This window comes from Microtus pennsylvanicus, chromosome 15 (assembly GCF_037038515.1).
Source record: "Microtus pennsylvanicus isolate mMicPen1 chromosome 15, mMicPen1.hap1, whole genome shotgun sequence".
In the NCBI taxonomy this organism is placed as follows: domain Eukaryota; kingdom Metazoa; phylum Chordata; class Mammalia; order Rodentia; family Cricetidae; genus Microtus; species Microtus pennsylvanicus.
In genome coordinates this window covers 50,452,540-50,469,134 of record NC_134593.1, presented here as the reverse complement: position 1 = coordinate 50,469,134, position 16,595 = coordinate 50,452,540, and the positions used below count along the sequence as shown (strand labels likewise).

Below are 16,595 nucleotides of genomic sequence, written 5' to 3'. Positions count from 1 at the left end.
AGTGCTCACCAGACCAACAGAGACCCTCTGCCTATCTAGAGTTCTCTTTATCCTTCTCCCTGTGTATTCTACCTTCAAGACTTTCTTCCTCCTCTCCTGTTAACAAATTTGTATGTCTAGTTTATCAACCAAGTTAAAACCACCAAACCTACTGGGCTTGGTGGGGCAAGCCTTTAATCCTAGCACCCAGGAGGCAGAGGCAGGCAATTCTGATATAGAGGTACACAGAGAAATGTTTCAAGATTATTATCTGAAATTACATTAACAAATATAGCAAACTGAATCAAAACATTTATTGATAGACTTTAGTAATATTCTCTCATGTTTCTTATGATTTCACAGTGGTGAATTTAAATAACTAATCTTCCTCAAAACAGTGGATAATTTAATAATAGACCAGTGAAGGTAAATTTGGAATGGAAATACAATAGTGGGAAATGATAGCTTTAATACTAAAATATTTCCATTTGTTAACTTTTAAGCTGGGAGATTAATTATAGAGATACAGAACTTTGATAAGTTATATTGTCATTGAATATGGTTTCACAGGAAGAAATGAGGTTTGGAGCATGTTTATTTATTCACAAAAACTTTAATGTACAATTTCTAAGCCAATGTAAAATTTATTTTAAATAACAAATAAAGATAAAGTAGGTCTACTACAGAATGAAAAAATAGTGAAGGGAAAATTGAGTTCAGATTTAAGTATGTGTTGGGAAAGGCCAGGAAAATATTCTGTAGAAGATTTCCTAGTGACGAGTTAAATCGAAGACTAATTTTGGCAGTTTACTATGACTAGAAGTAAACCTGCTATTACATAACTCTGAAATGAACTATTTGGAACTATACATTTTATTGATTAATCACAGACATTTTTCTTAATGTCTAGAAATATTTTTGATAATAATTTAGTATCAAATTTGAGAAGTGATTTCGAATACTTTGGATAAAGTAGATATTCAGAGTTCAGTTGTAAATAAATTATCTACAACCAATGAGTAAATAATTTATAAATTATCATTCACTTTACTTACTCTTTTATTTTGAATTCAAACATGGTGAGCAAAACACTTAATTTTTTAAATTAATATCTCTATATTTATGAGAGAATGTTCTTGAAACTGTCCAGTGATGATATGCACAATAAAGAAGGCCTGTAATTATTGATGTCAACATTTTTTAATCTTTTGCATCATTAGATTAATATTTAATTAAACTATAGACAGCCAAACTTTTTTCAAAAATTTTGTAATGTTTATTAAAGCCTAATAGGAAAAGGTTCATGTTAGAATGAAAGGAGAGAGATTGGGGAGGTAAGAGTGATGCAAAGGCTTTAATTGAAGATAGCACAGTTTACTCTAATAGAAATTGATTAGAAGATGTAAATTGTTCCCCTCAAATTTATGTGCATTAAATTATTGGGGGCCTGTAGATAAATAAGCAGATGAAAATACCATTCAACAATGATTGGCAGGGTAACCTGAAGATACTGAACAATGTCTATCAATAAATAGTGATGTTTCCATTGTAGCCTAAACATAGATCAGTTTAAGAAAGACATTCAAGTGGGAAAGGATGGTCCACTTGAACATGGTGGTGTAAAATTAATATGCAGAAATTGTGGACCTTTGTTGGCACTAGGACAAAACAGCTGCTGACCGAAATTTACAGAATGAATGGATGAGTGTTCTATAATTTATTGGGATAAATGAGTTCAAGGTGGAGTAAAGTTCGTACAGAGCACAGGTTGATTTATTTCAGCTTTAGAATTTCTGAGCTTTCTCACTGTGAAACAATAAATTCAGCATCAGTAAATAAATGCTAATCATAAATTATAGCAGCATAAAATCCAATTCAATTGTGAGTAATAAAAACTCTCATTTGGGTTAATTTTCTGAACACTACTTGCTTTGATTATGTCATTACTATTCTTATTGGGATTGCAAGTTTTCCAATTATGTATCATCTAAAGGGAATCAGATATTTCTATATTTGAAATAAAATTAATGAACCCGCTTCTTTTTCATATAAAGTGTCTCCTTGTTTCTTGAAATACTGGAGGTAGACTTTTTCAGATGTCTCTGTAAAAGCTTTACAAGTCAGTTTGAATTGAGGGAAAATGAAACCTCTTATGTTTCTGCTTTTTTCATTTATTTTAACATATATGGAAGATCCCCAAGTTAGTTAGACAAGACACTGTTTGCTTCATTAGATTGTTTTCCATGGAGACTAATAGAACTCAGAATGTAATGTGAGAATCTACTTGCTTAGAGGAGCTGAGTATCAAGCAGGCTGCAAAGAGAGAGTCTTCCTATGGGTAAGCTGGTTTCTTCTATAGGAGTCTAGGCTGTGCCAGTCCAGAAGACCCTGGAAAAGTCCTTGATGAACAGGTAGCACTGGTAAACAAAGGAATACTGGAAGCTTCCAGTATTTCTGTCTGTTTTTCACTTTGTCTGGAAGCATAGATAGAGCTTTTTTTTTTTGATAGAGAAAATTATTCTAGACACAAGGAAGAGTTTTTTTTTCCCCTTGTAAAAAGGTGGCAACTATACCTATGTGATACTTACTGGGTTGTCCTTAGTTTTGTGAACACTGACTAAATCCTCTAACCATCATCTTACAATAACAGGTCCAAGGTATATTTAAAATAAATGATATCACAAATTTTCTAGGGAATGCTTGGGAAACTGCACACTATAAAAGTTTTAAAATACTTTCTTTCCATCATACCTATTCTAGTATAATAAAACAGAAATCATTCACTGCAGTTTATGGACTATAACAACATTTTATCAAACGTTCTATGCATTTATTTCAAATAGAAAATCTAAGAACCTCTATATGATTTTAAGTTCTCAAAGGAATGCTACACTAATATTAATGAAATTTACTTTATAAATTCTAAATCCAGAAGTAGAAATTATTATGAAGAGAACACTTAGCAAGATAAGACTTAAAAAGTGATTTTGTCTGTTTATTTTTGCATTCCAGAAACTTAAAATTTTATTGTTTATACAACAAAAAAAACCTATCTGTTAAAGAGGTAATTTGGCTCATTTAGTGTCATGTTTTCCTTGCCTACATGAAATTCTAGGTTTAATCCCCAGCATTACTAAACAAAGTATTGTAAAAATGAAAAGACTTAAACTGTTCAGGTTCAATTTACCTATCCTAAACAACAAAACAACAAAAAATAAAGTGTTATAAGATAAAACAGAAACTATCACATTACAGTTTGACAAGGACAACCAACAAAAGGAACATGACCCAAGAGTAGAGAAAGCAATCAAAGATCAACTCATTCGCATATGCAATAGTACCACAGAAACACTAAACTGAAAAACAGCAACATGCTCAGACCCATGCAGGCCCTGCGATTGCTGTTTCAGTTTCTGTGAGTTCATATGAGATTTGCTCAGCTGACATAGAACATAGTCTATTGACTATCGGTCTTATACTCTTTCTGCCTCCTCTGCCAAGAGGTTACCTGAGCTCTGAGGGAAGGGATTTGTTGGCAATATCCCATTGATGACTGAGTGTTCCAAGGTCTCTATATCTCTGTTGGACTTTCTGTCTTTTTTCTGTCTGCCTCTCTCTCTCTCTCTCTCTCTCTCTCTCTCTCTCTCTCTCTCTCTCTCTCTCTCTCTCTCTCTCTCTTTCTCTCTCTCTCTTTCTCTCCTCTCTTTCTCTCTTCCTTTCTCTTTTTCTTTTTCTGTTTTCTCTCTGTGTTTTATCTCTCTCTATCTCTGTTTTCTCTCTGTGTTCTGTCTCTCTCTCCCTCCCTCTCTCCATGTATGTGTGTGTGTGTGTGTGTGTGTGTGTGTGTGTGTGTGTGTGTCAGCTTTTGTATTTGTTACCATCAGCTGCAGGGGGAAGCTAATATAATGATAGTTCAGTCTTCTACAACTCATAAACACTTTCAGTAATGTAGCAGGATACAACATTACCTAAAAATATCAGTAGCCCTCCTATACACAGATGATAAATGGGCTGAGAAAGAAGTTAGAAAAACATCACCTTTCACAATAGCCACAAACAGCATGAAATATCTCAGAGTTACTCTAACCAAACAACTGGAAGACTTATATTACAAGAACTTTAAATCTTTGAAGTAAGAAATTGAAGAAGACACCAGAAAGTGGAAATATTTCCCATGTTCTTGGGTAGATAGAATTAACGTAGTAAAAATGGCAATCCTACCAAAAGCAATCTATAGATTCAATGTAATGACCATCAAAATGCCAGCAAAATTCTTCACAGATCTCAAAAGTACAGTACTCAACTTAATATGGAAAAGCAAAAAACCCAGGACAGCCAATACAATCCTGTACAATAAAAGAACTGGATGCATCACAATCCCTGACTGCAAATTCTTCTCCAGAGCTACAATACTGAAAACACCCTGGTATTGGCATAAAAACAGACAGGAGGACCGATGGAACAAAATCAACGACTATGATCTTTTTGTTTTGTTCATGGATTTGGTTCAAATATTTTACTGACTGTTTTTGCACCTGTGAGATTAGGGGAAATTAGCTTGTAATTTTCCTTCATTGTTGGGACTTTATATACTTGAGGAATCGGGATAATGCTGTCATGAAAGTAATTAAGCTATGTTCTTTCTATTTTGATTTTGTGGAATAATTTGACAAATATTTGCAATAACTCATCTTTGAACATTTAATAGTATTTTGCCCAAATCATCTGTCTATGATCTGTCAATTGGTGAGAGTGGGGTAATAAAGTCTCCCAATATAAGTGTGGGAGTATCAACATGTGGTTAAACTGTAGTAGAGGTTCTTTGAAAACTTGGGTACCCTTGTGTTTTATTTGCAGCATAAATATTAGGACTTGGAGTATCATCTTGGTGAATTTTTCTTTGATTAGTATCTTTTGATTTGTTTTGGCTTGAGGACTATTTGATAGATATTAAAATTGCTAAACCAGCTTACTTCTTAGGACCATTTTCTTGGAATATCTTTTCCCAAGGTTTTATAGGGAGAAGATGTCTGTTTTTGATGTTGACATATGTTTCTTAGATGCATCAGAAGACGGATCCTGATTATACACTCATTCTGTTATTCTGTTGGGGAATTGAGACCACTGATGTTCAGAGATACAAATGACCAATCCTTGTTGATTCCTATTTTGTTTTTGTTGTTGGTGGTGGTGGTGGTTGTGAGTGTTTGATATGGGTGTGTTTGTGGTCATAAGTACAGTTTCCTTGCTGTGTTCAGAAAACACTATTTCCTTGTAATCTTCCATTGTCTGTGTCTCCACTATTCATTCCAGATTATTATTAGTCAATTATCCTTGAGCCTTGGTAAGGAAGGTGTGGTAGAGATGCACGCTTAATGAATCTTATTCTCTGCACCTGTCCTTTCTTAATGTTAATTGTTTCTGTGTTAATCAGCATCTATTGCAAATAGATGTTTCTCAGATGAGTGATGACATGCATTAATTTGTGGAAATAAAATGTCCAAAAGAAAAATAAGACGTGAGGGTTTTCTCTCTGGAACTGGGTTCTCTCATGCAAGATGACTGCTTGCAGCTTCATCAATTTTTCTGTGCATTTCATAACTTAAATAAACCCATATCATTTAGTAAGATGGGAGCTTTAATTAAAATGTCTCCTAAATAAAAAGTGCCAATACACAGATGAGTAAGACACAGAATTCTACCAAATATTTAAAGAGAAATTAACAATTTTTTTCATTACTTAGTAAAAAGAAAAGGAATGAATATTTCCATTTTTGAAGCCAATATTACCCTTATATTAAAACAAGAAAAAGACCCATGAGAAAAAGAAAATTGCAGGCTAATGTCAGTGATAAAATGTAGATGAAAAAGTCCTCAGTAAAATTCTTGGAAGTTTAATTAAAGAATATATCAAAAAGATCTTCAGCAAAATCAAGTCTGCTTCATTGCAGAGATGCTAGAAGGGTACAACAAAGATAGATATACATGTGTGATCACAAAATAAACAGATTTTGAAGACATGAATAACATGATCTACTCATTGGATGCAGAAAAAAATTCTCAGAAAATACAACAAACACTGCTTCAAATTAAAAATCCTAGATAATCTAGGGTTACTGAGGGCATATGTCATTATAGTAATAATCCTCTTTTATTAAGAGGTTGGAAATATATATTTTCTTATGTTTAGTAGTGTGTTAATAATATTTGGATTCCCATATTGATGCCAATTTATGATATTTTAAAAAAGACTATGTGTGATTTTGTGTAATGCAAATTTTTGTGTTGTATTTTCCTACTTTTATTATTAATTAGATTACGTATACTTTATAAAAATGTTATATTATAAGAAACAAAAAATCTATTTTATCTTGTTAAATTATTAAAATATATAAAATAGTTTAATATTCTAAAGTGGTATCTGCAAATGTGAAGCAATAAAAATAATCATTGTAAGTATTGTCAACAATGCTAAAACAAAAAAATCAAACAAATATATTATCAAAAACTTTGTCCAATTCATACATTAATATATGTTTACACTTAACAAACTGTAATAGTTAAGGAATAATAAGCTATGTCATATACACTATTCATTTTAATGTATTTTAAGGGAGCAAAACTAAGGAAATTAGAAGAATATCAATTACCAACTTGGATAATATTTTTTTTGTTTTTTTCTTTGATAATATTTTTAAAGCTAAAAATGAAGTTACTAATAAGTTGTTGTTAATTATTCCTCTATTTTCATCTGGAGTTTTGCATTTCAATAAAAATAAGAACAGAGAATTATGTTAAACTTAAATTAATCCATCAAAATTTTTAAAAGTCACTTTAATGACAAGAGTATTAGATCCAACCATTTCAGTTATAAATGACTTTTTCCACATATATCAAAATTGGAAGATTCCTGAATTTATATAATGAGTCAAATCATTAACATAAGGCAAGCCCACATTTAACTATTTAGATCACGTGTCTAAATTTCCAAGGAAAAATACAAAAGGAAAAATATATGTTTGTTTGTAATTTTTATACCTGGTAAGTCACTAATTTGCTGTGATCCAAAGGTAAGAGAAATGACAAGGAATCACCCTTCAATGTCAACACATAGAACCTATACTCACCAATTTAGGAAGCAGTATTAACAGTGTCTGTGCATTATTTACAGATACTTGCTGACCTTGAAAACCATGCACTATTTAAGAATGATTTGGAATGCCAAAAGCTGATTCTGGAAGCAATGAAATACCATCTATTGCCAGAAAGAAGAACTTTAATGCAAAGCCCAAGAACTAAGCCCAGAAAATCTACAGTTGGAACTCTCTATGCAGTAGGGGGAATGGACAATAACAAAGGTATGTGCTTCTAGATCTACCCACAACTGTTCTTTTACCATGACTGAATCTGAATAATGCAATTTGCATAAACAATATACACACAGCTTTGTTAAAAACAATACAAAAATTAAGGGAAGCATTAAACTCTTTTTGCAGTCTGAAGTTGCTGCTTATAAGTCTTTACATATTATATTCATTTTGGTTTATCATTTATGAAATAAAAGCTGGATTTCAAACATCTGCTTGGAAAATAGGAGTTATGTGCTGAATATATTGGAATGATACTTCAATTTTATGACAAAGAAACACAGCGTGAGAGGATAGATGTTCTGGGAGAGCAGTAATGAAGCAGCTCTGCCTGTGCGGATCTGAGAGTCTCACACTGAAGACAGAAAATGACACATAAGAAAAATTAGTATATTGACATTGGAATTCATAAATTATGAATTTAATTCTGTGTCTACATATTTCTTGATTTAAAAAACAATAGGTGCAGGTAAAGAAGTTGGTTTATAGGTTTTGAAAATAATGGATAAATATGATTATCTGATCTCTTTACTGCTTTAGCTTACACGCAAAGCATGTATGCACATGCACACTTGTGTTCACTCATGCTCTGACGCACACAAAAATATTCACACTCGCACACACACATACACATACTACAGACGGATACAAGGAATCATGTATGCTCTTCTGAATGAATGCCACTTCATTAAAAATGCTTTATTCCACATGTAAAATACCAATGTATGGTGAGTCGCAGCTGTAAATCTGCAGAGGGCATTGTTTTTCCTAAAACAAATGTTTTAAAAGTAAATAATAAATCAATATTACCAAAATATCATGATATTTTCAAAAGGACATGTAGACGCTAGTTTGAATATTTACATGTTTAATATATGGTACTATTTGATGAATTTCTGTAGAACAACAGTGCAATGTTCTTTTTGGAATTTTTATGATATTCAGTCCAACACTGATATAATCGTAAAATTCAAGCAAATATTTACTTTAAAACAAGTTATAGTGTTCTATTTTAATTTCCTGATTTCTATACAGCCATTAGCACTGTAATTGTCAGATACTGTGACATAATGTAGTTGCTAGAGAATAAAATATATGAGAATAACGAGTATGGTGAGATAGATTGCTTGTAAGAATATAAATTTTTCTTTCGTTTTTTAGGGAATTCAAATATTTGCTTTATTAGTATATACATAGTTTATTTAGTTAGTTACCTTCCCTCCTTTCAATTGCTTCCTGCTCCCCCACACCTCCTCCTCCCTCGCCCACCCTGCTTGAGAGAGGGCAGGGAACTGCCCTGTGGGAAGTCCAAGGCCCTCCCCCCTACACCCAGGCCTAGGGAGCTATGCATCCAAATAGACTAGTGTCCCAAAAAGCCAGAACATGCCATAAAAACAAGTCCCAGTGCCTTTATCAATGGCTTCTCAGTCAGCCCCCATTGTCAGCCACAATCAGAGAGTATGGTTTGATCACATGTTCATTCAGATCAGGTCCAGCTGGATTTGGTGAGCTTCCATTAGAACAGGCATACTACCTCAGTTGGTGGCCTAAGCCCTCGTTCTTGACTTCCTTGCTCGTCCTCTCCCTCCTTCTGCCCTTCAACTGTACCTTGGGAACTCAATCCATTCCTCTCTCTGATCTCTATCTCCATCTGTCACGGGAGGAAGATTCTATGGTGATATTTGAGATAATCATCAGTGTGATAGTGGGGCAAGGACAATTCAGGCACCCTCTGCTCTGCTGCCCAAGGAGCTAAGTGGGGACATCCCCGTAGACACCTGGGATCCTCTCTAGAGCCAAGTCTCTTCCCAACACTAAAATGGATCCCTTAATGTAGGTATCTTCTTCCCTGCTCCTATATCCGCCCTTCCTCCATCTCCACCTTCCCATTCCTCCAAGCTGTTGCCAGTCTTTCCCTTATCCCTTCCCTCTCCCCTTTCCCTGAACCTCACCCCCACCCCTACCTCCATCCCGATGCTCATAACTTTTGCCCTGCAATATTGTTTGCTTCCAATTTAAAAGAGGATCTATATATGTTTTTCTTTAGGTTCACCTTGTTATTTGGCTTCTCTAGGCTTGTGAGCTATAGGATTAGTATCTTTTGTTTATGGCTAGGGTACATACCATATTAATCTTTTTCAGTCTGGGTTATCTCACTCAAGATAGTGTTTTCTATTTCCATCCATTTGCATGCAAACTTTAAGATGTCATTGTTTTTTTACTGCTGAGAAGTACTCTAATGTGTATATATTCCACACTTTCTCTATCCATTCTTCCATTGAGGGACATCTAGGTTGTTTCCAGGTTCTGGCTATTACAAATAATGCTGCTATGAACATAGTTGAACAAATACTTTTGTAGTATGATTGGGCATCTCCTGGGTATATTCCCAAGAGGGTATTGCTGAATCCTGGGGTAGTTTAGTTGCGAATTTCCTGAGAAACAGCCACACTGATTTCCAAAGTGGTTGCACAAGCAGTGGATGAGTGTTCCCCTTACTCCACATCCTCTCCAGCAAAGGCTATTATTGGTGTTTTCAATTTTAACCATTCTGACAGGTATAAGATGGTATCTCAGAGTTGTTTTGATTTGCATTTCCCTGATCACTAAGGAAGTTGAACATGACCTTAAGTGTCTCTTGGCCATTTGAACTTCTGTTGAGAATTCTCTGTTCAGTTCAGTGCCCCATTTTTGAATTGGGTTAATTAGCATTTTAAAGTCTATTTTCTTGAGTTCTTTATATATTTTGGAGATCAGACCTTTGTTTGATGTGGGGTTAGTGAAGATATTCTCCCATTCAGTAGGATGCCTTACTGTCTTACTTACAGTATCCTTTGCTTTACAGAAGGTTCTCAGGTTCACGAGGTCCGATTTATTCACTGTTGCTCTTATTGTCTGTGCTACTGGGGTTATATGTAGGAAGTGGTCTCCTGTGCTCATGTGTTGCAGTCTACTTCCCGCTTTCTCTTCTATCAGGTTCAATGAGGTTGGATTTATATTGAGGTCTTTAATCCATTTGGACTTGATTTTTGTGCATGGTGATAGATATGGATCTATTTTCATTCTTCTACAGGTTGACATCCAGTTATGCCAGCACCATTTGTTGAAAATTCTTTTTTTCTTCCATTGTATACTTTTAGCTCCTTTGTCGAAAATCAGGTGTTCATAGGTTTGTGGGTTAATATCCGGGTCTTCTATTTGATTCCATTGGTCAACTTTTCTGTTATTATGGAACTACCAAGCTGTTTTCTTTTTTCTTTTTAATATTTTTTTATTGAGAAAATGAGAAAAAAAACAAGTTTCCACCTCCTCCCAGCCTCCCATTTCCCTCCCCCTCCTTCCACCCTTCTCCCCCTCCCCCCACTGCTTTCCCCTCCCTCTCCAGTCCAAAGAGCTGTCAGGGTTCCCTGCCCTGTGGTAAGTCCTAGGTCCTCCCCCCTCCGTCCATATCTAGGATGGTGAACATCCAAACTGAGTAGGCTCCCACAAAGCCAGCACATTAAGTAGGACCAAAACCCCTTGCCATTGTCCTTGGCATCTCATCAGCTATCATTGTTCGCCACGTTCAGAGAGTCCAGTTTTATCCCATGCTTTTTCAGTCACAGTCCAGCTGGCCTTGGTGAGCTCCCAATACATCAGCTCCGCTGTCTCAGTGGGTGGGTGCACCCCTCGTGGTCCCGACTTCTTTGCTCTTGTTCTCCCTCCTTCTGCTCCTCATTGGGACCTTGGGAGCTCAGTCCGGTGCTCCAGTGTGGGTCTCTGTCTCTATCTCCATCCATCACCAGATGAAGGTTCTATGATGATATGCAAGATATTCGTCAATATTGCTCTAGGATAGGGTCATTTCAGGTTCCCTATCCCCAGCTGCCTAAGGAATGAACTGGGGACTTCGGCTTGGGCACCTGGGAGCCATTCTAGGTTCAAATCTCTTGCCAACCCTAAGGTGGCTCCCTTAACTAAGAATTGTGCTTCCGTGCTCCCCTATCCAACCTTCCTTTATCCCAATCCTCCTTTTTCTCCAAGTTCCCCCCTTCCTCCCCTTCTCCCTTTTCTCTCCCCATCTCCCCTTACCCCCATCCCACCCCACACCCAAGATCTCAAATTTTCTCCCCGGCAACTTTGTCTACTTCCCATAGCCAAGAGGATAACTATATGTTTTTCCTTTGGTTCACCTTCTTACGTAGCTTCTTAAGGATCACCAATTGTAGGCTCCGTGTCCCTTATTTATGGCTAGAAACCAATTATGAAAGAGTACATCCCATTTTCATCTTTTTGGGTCTGGGTTACCTCACTCAGGATAGTGTTTTCTATTTCCATCCATTTGCATGCAAAATTCGAGAAGTCATTGTTTTTTACCGCAGCATAGTACTCTAATGTGTAGATATTCCACACTTTCTTCATCCATTCTTCCATTGAAGGGCATCTAGGTTGTTTCCAGGTTCTGGCTATTACGAATAATACTGCTATGAACATAGTTGAACAAATGCTCCTGTCATATGATAGGGCATCTCTTGGGTATATTCCCAGGAGTGGTATTGCTGGGTCCAGGGGTAGGTTGATCCCAAATTTCCTGAGAAACCACCACACTGATTTTCAAAGTGATTGCACAAGATTGCATTCCCACCAGCAATGTATGAGGGTACCCCGTCCTCCACAGCCTCTCCAGCAAAGGCTATCATTGGAGTTTTTTATTTTAGCCATTCTGACAGGTGTAAGATGATATCTCAAAGTTGTTTTGATCTGCATTTCCCTGATCGCTAAGGAGGTTGAGCATGACCTTAAGTGTCTTTTGGCCATTTGAACTTCCTCTGCTGAGAATTCTCTGTTCAGTTCAGTGCCCCATTTTTTAATTGGGTTACTTAGCATTTTAAAGTCTAGTTTCCTGAGTTCTCTATATATTTTGGAGATCAGACCTTTGTCTGTTGTGGGGTTGGTGAAGATCTTCTCCCAGTCAGTAGGTTGCCTTTTTGTCTTGGTGACAGTGTCCTTTGCTTTACAGAAGCTTCTCAGTTTTAGTAGGTCCCATTTATTCAATGTTGCCCTTAATGTCTGAGCTGTTGGGGTTATATGTAGGAAGCGATCTCCTGTGCCCATCTGATGTAGGGTACTTCCCACTTTCTCTTCTATCAGGTTCAATGTGTTCTGACTGATAGTGAGGTCTTTAATCCATTTGGACTTGAGTTTTGTGCATGGTGATAGATATGGATCTATTTTCATTCTTCTGCAGGTTGACGTCCAGTTATTCCAGCACCATTTGTTGAAGATGTTTTCTTTCTTCCATTGTATACTTTTAGCTCCTTTATCGAAAATGAGGTGTTCATAGGTTTGTGGGTTAAAATTCGTGTCTTCTATACGATTCCATTGGTCGACTTCTCTGTTTTTATGCCAGTACCACCCTGTTTTCATCACTGTAGCTCTGTAATAGAGTTTGAAGTCAGGGATGGTAATGCCTCCAGACAATCCTTTATTGTATAGGATTGTTTTGGCTATCCTGGGTTTTTTGTTTTTCCATATAAAGTTGATTATTGTCCTCTCCAGATCTGTGAAGAATTTTGATGGGACCTTGATGGGGATTGCATTGAATCTATAAATTGCCTTTGGTAGAATTGCCATTTTTACTATGTTGATCCTCCCAATCCAAGAGCAAGGGAGGTCCTTCCATTTTCTGGTATACTCCTCAGTTTCTTTCTTCAATGCCTTAAAGTTCTTGTCAAATAGATCTTTCACTTCCTTGGTTAGAGTTACCCCAAGATATTTTATTCTGTTTGTGGCTATCGTGAAAGGTGAAGCTTCTCTGATTCCCTCTCTGCTTCCATATCCTTTGTGTATAAGAGTGCAACTGATTTTTTGGAGTTGATCTTGTATCCTGCCACATTACTAAAGCTGTTTATCAGCTGTAAAATTTCTTTGGTGGAGTTTTGGGGGTCGCTTATGTACACTATCATATCATCTGCGAATAACGAAAGTTTAACTTCTTCCTTTCCAATTCGAATCCCCTTGATCCCCTTATTAGGTCTTTTGGAAGTTCTGGTAGAATTCCGCATTGAAACCATCTGGTCCTGGGCTTTTTTTGGTAGGGAGGTTTTTGATAACCTCTTCTAATTCTTCGCGACTAACAGGACTATTTAGATTGTTCACCTGGTCCTGATTTAACTTTGGTAAATGATATTTATCTAAGAAAGTATCCATTTCCTTTACATTTTCCAGTTTTGTGGCATATAGGCTTTTGTAGTAAGATATAATGATTCTCTGAATTTCCTCTGTGTCTCTGGTTATGTCCCCCTTTTCATTTCTGATCTTATTAATTTGTAAATTCTCTCTCTGCAGTTTGATTAGTTTGGATAGGGGTTTGTCAATCTTGTTGATTTTCTCCAGGAACCAGCTTTTTGATTCATTGATTCTTTGGATTGTTCTCTGTGTTTCTATTTTATTGATTTCAGCCCTCAGTTTGATTATTTCCAGTCTCCTACTCCTCCTAGGTGAGTCTGCTTCTTTTTTTTCTAGAGCTTTCAGGTGGGCTGTTAAGTCTCCAATGTGAGCTTTCTCTGTTTTCTTTAAGTGGGCACTTAGTGCTATGAACTTTCCTCTTAGGACTGATTTCATAGTGTCCCATAAGTTTGAGTATGTTGTTTCTTTATTTTCATTGAATTCCAGGAAGACTTTAATTTCTTTCTTTATTTCTTCCTTAATCCAGATATGGTTCAGTAGTTGGCTGTTCAGTTTCCATGACTTTGTAGGCTTTCCGGGGGTAGCACTGTTGTTGAATTCTAACTTTAATCCATGATGATCTGATAAGACACAGGTGGTTAGTAATATTTTTTTGTAACTGTGGATGTTTGCTTTGTTACCGACTATGTGGTCGATTTTCGAGAAGGTTCCATGAGCTGCAGAGAAGAAGGTATATTCTTTCCTATTTGGGTGGAATGTTCTATAGATGTCTGTTAAGTCCATTTGCTTCATTACCTCCATTAATTCTCTTATTTCTCTGTTAGGTTTCTGTCTGATTGACCTGTCCATTGGTGAGAGAGGAGTGTTGAAGTCTCCTACTATTAGTGTGTGCGGTTTGATGGCTGCCTTGAATTTTAGCAATGTTTCTTTTATGTACGTGGGTGCTTTTATATTAGGGGCATAGATGTTCAGGATTGAGACTTCATCCTGATGAACTGTTCCTGTTATGAATATAAAATGTCCCTCTCCATCTCTTCTGATTGATTTAAGTTTGAAGTCAACTTTGTTAGAGATTAGTATGGCCACACCTGCTTGTTTCTTAGGTCCATTTGCTTGATAGGCCTTTTCCCAACCCTTTACTCTGAGTAGGTGCCTGTCTTTGTGGTTGAGGTGTGTTTCTTGTAAACAGCAGAATGTTGGATCCTGTTTTTTTATCCAATCTCTTAGCCTGTGCCTTTTTATAGGTGAGTTGAGTCCATTGACATTAAGTGATATTAATGACCAGTAGTTGTTAACTCTGGTCATTTTTTTTTTTAGTCATAGAGTTTGTGTGTTTCCCTTCTTTGGTTTGTGTTGATGAAGGGTCTCTAGATGTCTGAGTTATTGTGGTCATTGTTGGACTCCTTGGTTAGTGATTTTCCTTCTATTACTTTCTGTAAGGCTGGATTTGTGGCTGCATATTGTTTGAATTTGTTTTTATCCTGGAAAATTTTATTTTCTCCATTTATAGTGAACGAAAGTTTGGCTGGGTATAGTAATCTGGGCTTGCATCCATGGTCTCTCAGTTTCTGCAGTACATCTATCCAGGACCTTCTGGCTTTCATGGTTTCCATGGAAAAGTCAGGTGTAAGTCTGATAGGTTTACCTTTGTAAGTAATTTGGCCTTTTTCCTTTGCAGCTCTTAATATTTTTTCCTTATTCTGTATGCTTTGTGTTTTGATAATTATTTGGCGAGGGGATTTTTTTTTTTGATCCAGCCTATTCGGTGTTCTGTATGCTTCTTGAACCTTCATAGGTATATCTTTCTTTAGGTTTGGAAAGTTTTCTTCTATAATTTTATTAAATATATTTTCTGGACCATTGAGCTGCACTTCTTCTCCTTTTTCTACTCCTATTATTCTTAGGTTTGGTCTTTTTATTGTGTCCCATATTTCCTGAATGTTTTGTGATGAGAGTTTGTTGGACTTGCTGTTTTCTTTGATCATAGTGTTTATTTTCTCTATGGTATCTTCAGAATCTGAGATTCTTTCTTCTATCTCTTGTATTCTGCTGGTTATGCTTGTTTCTGTAGTCTCTTTTCGTTTACCTAGATTTTCCATGTCCAGCAGGCCCTCTGTTTGTGTTTTCTTCTTTGCCTCCATTTCAATTTTCAAGTCTTGAACTGTTTCCATTATCTGTTTGATTGTTTTTCCTTGGTTTTCTAGGGTATCATTCACTGATTTATTCAATTCTTCAAACTTTCTGTTATATTTCTCATCCATTTCCATAAGGGCGTTTTTTACATGCTGTTTAAGGGTGTCAATCACTTTCATGAAGTCAGTCTTTTCTCCTTCTTGATTAAGGTGTTCATGTCCTTCTGTTGTGAGGTTGCTGGTTTCTGGTGGCTTCATGTTGCTTTTCAGTTTGTTGGGCGAATTCTTGCCTTGGCGTCTGCCCATCTCTTCTTCCAAATGCTCCCTTATGCATCTTCTTTTACCGGATCAGGTCTCCTTGCCTACCCAACGCGGCCTCCCCAATGTTGGCTCTCCTGGCACCAAGGGATCAGGTCTCCGTGCCCAACACTGGCTCTTCTGGCACGGAGAGATCAGGCCTCTGTGCTGGTTGGGCAGCTCGCAAACAAAGCGCCTACCCTGCTTGGTGCAGGCAGGCCACAGAAACAAAGGAACTGCAGCCCGTCTGGGTGCCCCGAGGACTGGGACCTAGCGCCCAGACAGGCTCGGCTGGGCGATGCCACGCGCCAAAAGAGGGCGGTGGGGCCGAAGTGGGGGGGGGGCTCTGGACGGAAGCTGTGTGGGCCAGGAAGAAAGAGGCAGCACCCAGGGAGTAGAGGTCCTGCAGAGAGACCAAGAAGGACAGGGGGCCGAGGAACCCCTGAGCTCCCTGTCCCAGGCTGGCGCCTCGGGCCAGAAACTCACCCCAATGCTGGTTCTCCTGGGGCTGAGAGATCAGGCCTCTGTGCTGGTGGGCAGCTCGCAAACAAAGCGCCTCCAAGCTGTTTTCATTACTGTAGCTCTGTAATATAGTTTGAAATCAGGGATGGTGATGCCTCCAGAAGTTCCTTTATTGTATAAGATTGTTTTG

General features: G+C 37.1%; 1 protein-coding gene across 2 annotated transcripts in view; it reads left to right on the top strand.

Moving 5' to 3' along the window:
- Klhl1 (kelch like family member 1) overlaps positions 1-16,595 on the top strand; it is a 228,833-nt gene that overhangs the window by 155,326 nt on the left and 56,912 nt on the right. For both annotated transcript variants that reach the window (XM_075949699.1, XM_075949700.1), the window contains exon 6: positions 7,151-7,337. In XM_075949699.1, coding sequence (XP_075805814.1) covers positions 7,151-7,337 — 187 coding nt within the window. The remainder of the gene's footprint in view (positions 1-7,150; positions 7,338-16,595) is intronic.